Source organism: Nicotiana attenuata, chromosome 6 (assembly GCF_001879085.1).
Source record: "Nicotiana attenuata strain UT chromosome 6, NIATTr2, whole genome shotgun sequence".
In the NCBI taxonomy this organism is placed as follows: Eukaryota; Viridiplantae; Streptophyta; class Magnoliopsida; order Solanales; family Solanaceae; genus Nicotiana; species Nicotiana attenuata.
Window position 1 is genome coordinate 32,324,167 of NC_031994.1, and position 13,052 is coordinate 32,337,218.

Sequence of the window (13,052 nt, forward strand, 5' to 3'; positions counted from 1 at the left end):
GGGCCCTTATTAAATACTTTTATTAAAATATTTTAGAAATTCGGGACATGCCATTTAGCGAATTTTCATGGCTTCCCGCAAAGTTAATAAGACGCTAGCCACTTTAGACGCGCTTTTAATAATATTACTTTCCTAAACTCGGGTGCGCATTTCATGCAACTCAAATCCAAATCCCAAAACGTTGAATAAGAGGTGTTGAGGATCCGGGTGCATTTCATGTGACGTGATCCAAAAACACGCTCTTAAACGGCGTTCACTTTCATAATAACTAATTAAAAGCGGTTAAACAATTCTAAAATTGCAATAGGATAACATGTATAAAAATCAGATTTTAGCCATTTATAATAATTTAAGCGACCGTGCTAGAACCACGGGATCTGGGGGTGCCTAACACCTTCCCTCGGGTCAACAGAATTCCTTATTCAGAATTTCTGGTTCGCGGACTCCAATTGGGAAGTCGATCATTTTCCTCGATTTGGGATTTAAGTTAAACGGTGACTTGGGACACCAAAAGCCAATCCTTTCCCAAGTGGCGACTCTAAAAATAAATAAATAATTCCATTTCGAATAATGTCACTTTAAATGGAAAAACTCCCTTATACATTTATCCTTCGGGGTAGGTATGTAAAAAAGGAGGTGTGACAGATGGAACTCACAATATATACAGACATTATGTAGATAAATCCCAGATTAGCTTTATAAACACATGTTTAGATTTCTATAAACCTAGCTACAAGGTAGATAAAATATGGGTAAGAGACTTAAATATAAATGTAGATTTTGTATTGGGGTTAAGTTTTATATTACATAACAATGGTAGCTGCCTACTCAGCAGGGATGGAGTAATATTTTTTAAAAATATTACACATACACCAGTACAAACAATAGAAACTGCAACCAGGATAAGGACACGATTGAATGCAAACCAGAAAAACCTACAAGAAAATCAGAAAGAATGTTGTAAAGAATGTAAAGATAAAAATACATGTTGTAAGATTAAAGAAGGATCTAAAACCTTAATACTAGAAGAAAATGAAGATAAAGATATATTAGAAAAAGACTATACTCTAATAGATACAGAAACAGAGTTATATAATTTTAAAACAGGAATACAAAAAATAGGAATAATAAAAAATGAAAAGGATCTAGATAATATAATAAAAATATTAGATGAAATAGAAATAATAGGAGAAAAACCTTTAAAACATTGGGAAAACAATAAAGTTATGTGTAAATTAGATATAATTAACCCAGAATATATAATTAAAACAGCTTCAATAGAAGCTACAAATCAAGATTTAGAAGACTTTAGAATTCAAATTGAAGAACTTATGAGCCTAGGAGTGATAAGGAGATCTACTTCTAAACATAGGTCAGCAGCCTTCATGGTTAGAAATCATAGTGAAATCATAAGAGGAAAAGCAAGAATGGCAATAAACTTAAGAGACTTAATGATAACATTAAAACAGACGGATATAAGTTACCTGACAAAACAGAACTGATAAATAGAATACAAGGAAAAAATATATTCAGTAAGTTTGATTGTAAATCAGGGTATTGGCAGGTAAAAATGCATGAAGAAAGTATTGAATGGACAACATTTACTTGTCCAGAAGGGCATTTCGAATGGTTGGTAATGCCGTTCGGACTAAAAACAGTTCCACCAATTTTTCAACGCAAAATGGACAGTATATTTGGAGAATATAAGAGATTTGTTTTGGTATATGTAGACGATATATTAGTATTTAGTAAGGATATTAAAGAGCATTTAGGACATCTACGATAGTATTTAGATTATTTGTAGATAATGGAATAATAATTAGTAAAAAGAAAATGGAACTATGTAAAAATTATATCAATTTTCTAGGAGTAGTTTTAGGGGATGAAAAAATTAAATTACAACCCCATATAGCTAAAAAGGCTCTAGAAATGCTAGATAAATTAGACAATACTAAAGAACTACAAAAGTTTTTAGGAATAGTAAATTATGCAAGAAATTTTATAAAAGATTTAGGAAAAATAGCAGGACCACTATATGCTAAAACAGGCTCTACAGGACAAAAACATTTCAACATAGAAGACATTAAATTAGTACAAAAAATCAAAGAAAAAATAAAAAATATTCCTGATTTAAATATGCCATTAGAAACAGACTACTTAATTATAGAAACAGACGGGAGTTTTGAAGGATGGGGAGCAGTTTTGAAGGCAAAACCAAATAAATATAGTGATAAGAATACAGAAAAAATATGTGCTTACCAAAGTGGTAAATATAGAGAAAAAGAAAATATGAGTAGTATAGATGCAGAAATTTTAGCTGTAATATACGGATTAAATAGTTTTAAATTATACATATTGAATAAACAAGAAGTAACAATTAGAACTGACTGTGAAGCTATAGTTAAGTTTCACCAAAAGATAAATGCAAAGAATAGTAGTAGAAGAAGATGGTTAAATTTTATTGATACTATATCAATATATAATTTGGTTTTTGAACATATTAAAGGAAAAGATAATAATTTAGCAGATCAGTTAAGCAGGTTTAAAATTACTGTTAATTAATAAATATTTTACATGTACAGCATGAGACCAACAGTTCCCAAGACTGAAGACAAGGGAAAGGGCATTCAAGCCTCACCCTCAGACAAATACTTGCAAACAGTATTAGGTAATATATATATANGGCGGGCTCCGTAAAGACGTATATATATATATATATATATATATATATATTTTATATCTATTTTTTTTACTTGGTTCAGAGGACATAACAAAGAAAAAAGAAAGAATGGGCTCTACTTAGAAAAGACATTGCACCAATTAAGATTTTCTTCTTTTAACATTCCTTTGGTTGGAATTTCCAATTCTTAATCCAACAAGAATACAGAAACTTGGAAAGAGAAAGAAATCTAACAAAAACTAAAATGGAAAATAAAAATCACCTCATATCTTGGCAACAGAACTCTGTTCTTACAAAGAGGATATAGCATAATTGGTCCCGGCGGGGCTCGAACCCGCGACCTTCGGCTCATAAGACCAACGCTCTAACCAACTGAGCTACGGGACCGTACATCAGAGGAGTTAATCCATCTTTTAGAATTTTTAAGCGATTGCGTAGGATATTGAGAGTAAAATACTCCTTCATTTCGAAGGATATATTATGAGAAAAGCAGAATTATATTACTAAGTGATACTTATTCAGAAATTACAATAAAATGCAAATTTATCGATTTTTTTATGAAGACATATTCATCTTGTCCATGTAATTAAAGATATGAGTTACGAATAGTACAATTCCATGAAGATTCTCATCCCATTCAATCAAATTGACTTGCGTAATGTTTGAATGAGAATGCTGTTGTTAATTGTTTAATTCCAGTGTATATTTAAATTGTTAAACAGTTAATTTTGTATTTTAAAATAGGGTGAGATATGAGAAAAAACTAATTTACGTAATGGTATTAGTTTTCAATACAAACTTTTTGACAAGAAAGAATACTTCCGTTTTTAGATATGATGAAGTAATTAATTTATTGTATGAAGCTCTTGAATTTAACCTTTAATATTGAATAGAAAAAGACAAATATCTAACTATCTGGACTTTCTTTCCGAAATTATTATTCTTTAATTAAATAATTATAAGAGCATAATTAACGAGAGTTTAACTTTTATACATAACAATATAAAGTATTTAGGTGATGTTAGTTACGTAAAATTTAAGGAAAATAAATCTGCTATAACCATTTAAAGTAGACAAATAATATAAAAATCATTCACACTATGAATATACAAATTAAATTCTAACGACAAAACAATGTTTTTCCACAGTAGTAATAATAACTCCACCTTCGTTCTAATGGGTCCAAAATGTTGCTTCCCAAATAGTGCGACAAAATACACATAAATGCGATAAAGAATCTTAACATGGTTGTCAACCTTTAAGAATGTGCACTTTGTCGTATCTTTAAATAGTGGTGATCTAGAATAAACATATATATACTTGTAGCAGATAATATTGAAAATATATTATTCGAATGTTAACCATTATGTAGTTTTCGTGGAAAAGAGATTATTTTAATTATAGAAGCTCGACAAATACACTTATCCCATAGAGAAATAGAAAACACTAATTGTTAAGTCTTTCTTTTTTAAAGAAAAAAGATACTACTTTTTATTTATTCTAAATCTATAACGATTATTTGAAAGAAAACGAAAATCAGTAACGATAATATATTTTAATTTAACGTGACAACCTCACTCTTAAACATCTTTCAACTATAATTCTGAGTTTTGTTATATATGTCTACCAAACTCAATAAATAAACCATATTCAATTAGGTACATAAGTTGGAGAAAGAAAACTGGAAATCAGAACTGCAGCTATGAAAATGAATAGAAAGAAGAAATGTAAATGAAAATACACTAGCAAATGTTATAAATGTAAATATGAGCCAATTTCTGTTAGCAGAAACAATTAAGACATAAATAATTGCAATCCTTTCTAATTTGAGAAAAATGTCAATCAATCAATCAATGGATTGATCATCCCTTTACACAAAAATTGAAGGGGGGAGGAGGAAAGAAAATGGGAATATGTAAGGATTGACCAACATCAGAAGGCAACCAATAGGAGAAAAATTAATGGAAGGCAAAGAAATAAAAAGAATTGAAACCAAGACACATGTACAAAAATTTCACACAGATATGGAACACAAATCTTCAACAACTTGTCTGATGTTAGGCCTTTCATTTACTGGTAGAATACACCTTAATGACACAGCTAGCAGATCATCCATTGCTTTGCAGTGTTCTTCTCCTCCTGCAATATCTCTATCAATACAGTCCATTCCTCTACCTTCTTGATCACACAACCGAACCCAATCCGTTAAATCAACTGCACCCGACTGCCCCGAGATTATGTCACCCGCGCTTCTTCTCGTGAGCAATTCCATTAGAATCACGCCAAGAGCGTATACATCAGCCTTAAATGATGGGATAGGTTTCGTTGCAGTAGCAAGTTCGGGAGCACGGTACCCAAGAGCCCCTAGGTTCAATATCTGCTCTGCAATCCCCGCTGGAGTCATCAAGCGGTGGAGACCATAATCAGTGAGGCGGGCACTGTAATCAGCACCAACCAAGATTATATTAGTCGGCTTCAAGTCTCCATGAGGCAGGCTTCTCTCATGCAGGTATGCCAAACACCGAGCAACTTCTACAGCGACTTTCATCCTCTGGTTGAAGGATAACGGGGAGTACCTCCGAGGGGTTGTCTCTGTAAAGAGTAGACATTCACTAAAAAATTAAACTGTGAAAATGTTAAGAAAGATAAAAAGTAAAAAAGAAGTTCCCAGCAAACCCCATGCTTCTATAAGTAAATCAGTACGCTCGGATTGTTCATCCAGGAATTTTAATGATGCTATGACGAAGCTATACTTTCCAGATTTATAAAGTTTTTTCATCATGATTAATGAATGATTCCAGAAGACGTAAAAGGGAACTAAGCGAAATGCTCAGCAATTACTACAACATTCTAGGGCATTTTAACTATATGGTAGAATAGGTCTATTCCCTAATTTGATGGGCTTTCGATGTATGGCCGTAGGAGTATGTCAATTAATGAACCAAAGAGCTCTTGCACGTTTCTGGAATTCTCGAATGTTCTCAGATGAAGCATACAGATCTTTGCAAACATTCAAACAACATAGTTTGTAAAGAATATGCAGATTCTACAAATGCACTCTTCTTTTATTTTTCCTTTTGATCAACGACTCTACACCGTATTCAATCAAAAGAGACCACATATCTAAGTAAGATCTAATCACTATCTTCATAATAAGACATGTAAAGGAAGCACAGTTGCAAGAGGCCAAGCCAACTTGCAGCCGAAATTTATCCTCTCCACATTTTTATCACTATGATCCCACAAAAAACAAGAGAACGCAGCAATAAGAAACCACCACTAGAAATAAGCTCTGCTGCTTTAGAAACTATCTATGCCGGGGAGAGCAGACATTGATCCCAACACAGGATAATCACCCACCAGATCAGCAAAAGAAAACTTTTTAATAATAGTAGCCAAACAAAAATGAACGTGGATAATCAGTATTGAAGTTATTCATAAATAAATCTTACCATAAAGATGCATTGCCAAGCTATCTCCTGCTATGTAGTCTGCTAGAATGAGCCTCTCTTGTTCCCGAGGACCCCAGTAATATGCTCGTAAAGGAACAGCATTTGGATGCCTGACAGATCCGATCTTTTTAACTTCCTTTGCAAATTCTTTCTTGTTTTTTACTAACCCCACCCGCAACCACTTGACAGTGAGAACGTGACCACTATTTAGAGTAGCTTTATACAATGTGCCGTGGCTACTTCTACCCAGAACTTCAGCAGGCGCACGAGATAACTCCTCGGCAGTAAATGACAGTGAACCATCCAGGAAGAACAATTCCCCAGCCAATCGATCAGGTGAATACACATCCAATGTCACCGGTTGTTCAATTGTGTCAATAAAACGAGGGGAGGAACCTATTGGAGAGTCTGGCGAGGATCTCCGGCCAGATGTTGCAGGATGATTACCTACGGTGTGCGAAGTTGCTGAACCTGCAGTTACTCCCTCTGGAAAAACATGCTCAACAATTTCTGTACCAGACTCAATTTGCCCAGACAGCGATCTTGAGTTTAATGTGAGCAAGTGATCATTAGAGAAACTTAACGAAGTTGGGGGCGGCTCTGAGGAGCCATGGAACTTGAAAATAGCAGGCCGATTGAACCTTCCAAGTTTAACATCTCTTCCAGCGGATTGGCCATTAAATCCACTTCGCAAGCGGGAATCTTGGGCCCGAGCTCGACGGTAAGCGAAGAGAACGAAGGCAATCATCAAAAGAGCTCCAACTGAGGCAACAATAATTGCCACTTTGATACTGGATTTCGAGCTGTGATGGCGCGGACTACTTTGATCAGGAACGCCATGATTATTATGTGGCCAGTTGCTCGGGAAGATCAAGAGTGAGTTTCCAGGATGAAATGAACTATCAGAAAAGTTTTTCAAGCTAATAGGGACTGTACCACTTAGATCATTGTAAGACACATTAAAGACCCTCAAATTCGATGAAAGATTTTCAGGGATTCTACCCGTAAAGTTGTTTTTAGATACATCAAGGAATTCCAAACTTCTAAGTTTACCCAATTCGGTAGGCAGCATGCCTGATAACTGATTCTTAGCAAGATTTAGCACTTGAAGCCTCCCCAGATTGCCAATGCCAGAAGACAAATTACCTGTCAATGAGTTTTCTGAAAGATCAAGAGACTCTAGTGCCGGGTATGTTGGTTGAAGAAGTAATTCGCTACTATGAGAGCCTTCAATAGGAATTAATCCTGACAACTGATTTCCGGACATATTGAGGTTCATCAATGTCATTGAAGTGAACAATGTAGGTGGAATAGGTCCACCAAGTTTATTGGCGCTGAGATCAAGTGTAACCAGTCTTGGGTAGGTGCCCAATGATGGAGGTAAGTTTCCCTCGAGAGAATTGTTTCCGAAATTAAGAGAAGTCAAACGTTGAAACTGAGAGGTTATATTGGAAATAATTCCAGTCAACCTGTTTGAACTCAAATCAATAGCTTCCAGATTGCCTCCCCAGCTCTCAATAACTGAAATGTTATCATCTAGCATATTTCTGCTCAAATCCACAACTGCACAATTTCCCACAGAAGATGGGAGTGAACCTAACAGGTGGTTTGATGAAATATTAAGAACACTCAAAGTTGTTGAATTGACTTTCGGAATTGAACCTGCATGTGTCGAAACGAAATATAAAACTTTAACCATCACTTTAGGAGAAGCTTTGAGTCCAAAAGGAAATGGAATATTAGATAGGACCGTGTGCATTGCTATTAAACATCCAATTTAACTTTCGGCAGAAGTCAAAGTAAACTATTCTGTCTAAAGAATATCATAGAAAAACTATATAGCATAAAACAAAATAAAGAAAAAGAAAATCAGTGAGACAAGTACATAACTATCTAGCTAATCTAAGAGTCAATTCCTCAAAGAATAAATACACGAATGAGAAGAATTAAATATCTTTCATCAGTCAACCGCACCATTCAATTTCTGAACAGAGGATCTCCACGTTTAGGCTCTAAAAGGAACCATGATTTGGCCCCTATGATGAAAGATATCCAAGTGTAACTAAAAGAACATGATACTGTGAACCCTCTTTTCTGTTTCTCACGGAACAGAACAAACCTCTCTTCAGAGGGTCATCAAGAAATTTACCCTTATCTGCTCTTCTTCTTTTCGCCCTATCAGATCTCCCTGATTTTTCTCCACTAATTTAAGTACTCATTTAATAATAATGCAGTATGATTCTGACAGAAAGATTCTCATCAATTAAAACCCCCCCCCCCTCCCCAAAAAAAAAAACATCATCATGAGCGGCAAGAATGCTACACCGGAGGAATGGGGAACCTCTACACGGTGTAACAAAGGATAAGTAAAGAGAAAAATGAACATATTAAGGACAAATAGATTGCTAGTGAGATAAATGTCATTCATTTTAGGTGCAAATATTGTGCTATAACATAAGATATTGAAAGCAGAGAGAAATTCCATATTTTCAAGTTTTCAAGATAAAGAAGAAATATCGCTCCAGCAAAGCTTGCCATGAATTTTGAGCTATACAGCATGAAATTAAACCATCGCAAAAAGACTGTATTGTGGCTACTAAATGATACAGCCATGCAACTATTCCATTAGAGGCTTCTATTAATTTTACTAAACCAATTAGGAAACCTCTTTGCTTGACTACTTTTTGTCAAGAATAAAAAGTAAGTCCTATTTAACATGCTTTGCTATTCAAAACTCCTCTACCAAATCCACGTTACTCAAGATCTGTTGAGGCAAACACAAAAACAGGTAGTAAGAAGTTGTTCTAAATTCTCCCAAAAAAACACATTTTTATACTTGGCATAGGCCGAATGACCTTAAACGATTTTTATTTTCTGCGATATGTATAGCCAAACACTACTCACGCAAGAAAACTAATTACAACCTGACAAGTAAACAGAAAGAACAAGTTTTGGCATTCACAACTGTAAGGTTCCAATTTTGTAAAACGCAAGAAAGTTTCCAATTCAAGTCCACCACCAAAATTTATGAGCCTTGAAGTTTAAGGCATGCATAACAAATAATATACAAACAAAAGTTATATTTAATTTAGATCATTCAACAACAAAAAATACTGATCCAAGAAATGCAAATAACCTGAAAATCCATTGCCACTAAGATCCAGTTCTTCCAATGGAACCATCCCTTGCAAAAGCTCCTCAGGAATCGACCCGAAAAGCTGATTATTCCCAAGCCTTAGAACCCTCAAATTAGGCAATAACCCGAAAGACGGAAGCTCTCCCATTAAAGCATTATTCCCCAAATCCAACACTCTCAAATTCACAAATCTCTGCAACAAATCTCCCCTAAAAAAACCACCACCCAAGTTATTATGACTCAAATTCATAATCTGAACTGTTGCAGCCAATGCAGATACATTATCCGGTCCCATATTCGAAAACGACCCGAAAAACGAGTTGTTACTCAAATCAAGATGCTCAATATACCTCAACTCATAAAACAACTCCTCAATATCACCCCAAAGCCCATTATTATGCAAATCCACGACTCTCAACTGCTGAAGACTACTAATTCCACTCGGGTAACCCCCTGTAAAATTATTGCTACTCAAATTCAGGTAATTCAAACTCCAAAGCTCGTTAATTCTGGCCGGGATTGGGCCATAAAACTGGTTACCAGACAGATCCAAATGTTGAAGAGTGAACATGGAACCCAAGGCGGGTACAACCCGACCCGTGAAAGAGTTACCCGAAAGACTGAGATTTTTGAGCTGTTTTAGCCCATTCAAAGTTGAGAACTTCAAGTCACCCACTAATCCAAGCCCGTCAAGTGCAATGGAGATAACTGAATTTGAGTTGGTGTCACAAACGACGCCGTGGAATGACTTTGGGCATGTTGATGGATCTGACCCGAGACCCGTTTGGCTCCAAGTGTTGAAGATTTTGCCTAATGGGTCGTCTTTTATGCCCTTTTTGAACTCCAAAAGTGATCGAACTTCGTCTTCTGAAGCAGAAGAGGCGTTGAAATGAAACAGAAGCAACAGGAGAAGTAGAGAGAGAGATTGAGAGAGAGTCATAATGTGAATGAGTTAAGTACTAAGAATGAGGCATTAGGATGAAAAAGGAAAGTCTGAAAAAGGGTAAAAATCAGAAGAGTTTAAGGTGGACTATGTTGAGAGCACCATGGAAATTCAAGAAAGCTCAGGGGAGAGAGAGAGAGTGTGTGTGTGTTTTTTTTTTGGAGAGGTGGGTGGTAGGGGGAGGGGGTGGGAAAAGAGTTGGAAAAGGGGAATAAAAGAGGGAAATTAGGGTTTTTATATTAGGGGGATAGAGTGGCAAATGAGTTGGTGTCTCGTTTGTATTTTGCTCTTTTCTCTCTGTACATTACCCTGACGGAATGGGGTGTTTTTTCATGAGAGAAAGGGGTGGTGGAGTAATGGGGGGTGGGGTGGAGTAGGGAGCAGAAGCGGATTTAGAGCCCGTTTGGATTGGCTTTAAAAAAAAAAATATAGTTTTTCAAATAGCTTTTAAGTCAAAAAGCACTAAGTTGGGATTGCCCAACTTATTGCTTTTGGCTTGTTTTAAGCGGTTTTTAATTTATTTTAAGCACTTTTCAACTTTGCCAAACACTGAAAAAAGCTAAAAAGAACTTAAAAACTGATTTGACCAGCTTAAAAGCCAATCCAAACACTAGCCTTCGGACATAAATTTTTGGTCGAAACCCGAGGAAAATAAAGTTTTTGAAGTTGCTTTGGAAAATAATTATTGAAAGTTAAAATTGTGTTTGGATATTCATTTTATTAGGAAAATAAAAGTTGAAATTTTGAAAAATTTCACCGGGAACTTCAAATTTGTTTTAAAATCTTTATCAAATATTGATTATATTCTAAGAACAAACAATAATTTTAATTTTATTTTAAGAAAGTAGCCAAAATTCATGGTCAAATGGGAGCTCAAAATCTGAAGTTGATGAGTTCGAAATTTTAGTTTTTTGAAATTAATAATGTATAGAATATATTAAATAAAGAAATTAAAATGTAAAATTTAGATCAAAGGTATTGGTCCAAGCCGAATTGCAGTGAAACTTTACCTCCGCCCTTGGTGGAGAGAGCATCAAAAGTGAGGTTTTAATATTTGGGAAATGAGTTGTTTTGTAGTGAAAGATGAAGGAAGATTGATTTTAATAATAATGACATTGACAGAGAAGATTTTTATTATTTGTAAATGCTAAAAAGAAATTGTATTTGGTGTGTTATGGTTTGAGTTTACTCCATGTTTGTGTGTATGTGTGTTCAGACAGAATTGTGGTGTTATTTTATTGCTCTTACTTGAAAATTCTTGAATAGGGAATCATAACTTTAATACAGGGCAAAATTTGAAATAGAGTCTAGTGAACAAGTTTATTGTGGTGAACATGTCCGATAGAACAATTAAGTTTATTCTCTCCTTTTTTATTATGTGAAGAAGTAAATACTAATTTTACATAATTTTATAACCACACAAATATAATAATATATCTAAACACAAATTAAACACTCTCGCTTCAAATGAAGTAGAGGGAGCATAGGTAACACACAACTGGAAGGAGTCTTATCTAGACGGAAGAACAATTTGGGTTTCGTTTCCTTCCCTTTTCCAAGCAAAGTATCCCCTAATTTAAGGCAGTAATAATGCAATGTATGTAAATTATGAAAAAAACTTATTTAGGGCGGGTAATATACAAAATTTAGATAATTTTGATAAACAAATTTCAAATATTGTATAGGAAGGGAAACTCCCGTAATATTTGGGGTTATGAGATTTTTCCAGTGGGCTTTGCAATTTTGCCACATTAATTGTACAAACACTTTCTTTTTTTGGTACTCTTTATATTTCTAAAATGAGAAATTTTCATAAAGCACTATCTTTTAGTAGTAATTAGCCATTCATAAATACCATTTGCTATATTACGGATTATAGATACCTTTTATGTGGTTATAAGATGTATATGATGTATTTAAGCTATTGTATTCATGAATACAGTAGCAAAAATAGGCGTGAATCAGGGAAGTTCAGCTAATCAGTTGTTGTATTCGAGTGTATTCGACTGTATTCATGGAGTGAAATATGGGATTACAGCTGGACAGATTATTATATTCGACTGTATTCACGGCGTGAAATAGGGGATTACACTATTTTTAAAACGGAAAGTGAATCAATTAACATAATAGACTCCTAATATAACTCAACAAACTCAATTATAACACACAAATTTTGTATTTTCAGTTATAAAAAAGATTCTCAACTGAGAAATATCCCAAAAACATAGCAATCTTCAGAGAAATTATATAATACATCTGAATACATAAATTATATTAATTAAAAAAAACTTATGAATACATTCATGGCATATAGCGAGACAGTGAATACAATGAAATACATAGAATACATCGGGATACATTGAAATACAATGAGAAAAAAAGACAGTGAATAAAATGAAATACATGGAATACAACGAGATACATTGAATTACAATGGAAAAAAAGACAATGAATATAATGAAATACATGAAAATACATTGAAATATATTAACAGAAAATCAAGTTGCTCGGCCCCAAACTCCATCGTCTTTGTTCAAGAACAAATCCTAATTTCCAGCGAATCCGCCGTTCACCGGAAGCCGGTAATGAAAACGCGCCGCCTTCGTGGAAATTTCACTCTGAGTTGTTTGGCAATAAAAACTATATTCACATCTTTCCAGTCACAAAAACAATCTTCGGTAGCATTGCATCTGGCACTCTTGTTTCGTCAGGTAAGCAAGGGAGGTCCATTCTCAGCAGTTGTTCGAGTATGTTCGTACTATGGCTTCTTGACATTTGTACATCTCGATTGAAACTGGTCCTTGACTTCGCATAAGGAGCGTCTCTCGCTGGATAAAATTG

The 13,052-nt window shown here is 34.6% G+C and overlaps 1 protein-coding gene and 1 non-coding gene across 2 annotated transcripts; both read right to left on the bottom strand.

Annotated features, from left to right (window-relative positions):
• On the bottom strand, nt 2,994–3,067 carry TRNAI-UAU. The gene has a single exon. It is a non-coding gene; the product is annotated as a tRNA-Ile (tRNA).
• LOC109226790 (probable inactive receptor kinase At5g10020) lies at nt 4,409–10,426 on the bottom strand. The gene is made up of 3 exons (XM_019391654.1): nt 9,269–10,426; nt 6,133–7,794; nt 4,409–5,272 (listed from the first exon to the last, which is right to left on the bottom strand). Exons 1-3 carry the CDS (start codon nt 10,206–10,208, stop codon nt 4,695–4,697), a joined length of 3,180 nt encoding a protein of 1,059 aa, XP_019247199.1. The 5' UTR covers nt 10,209–10,426; the 3' UTR covers nt 4,409–4,694.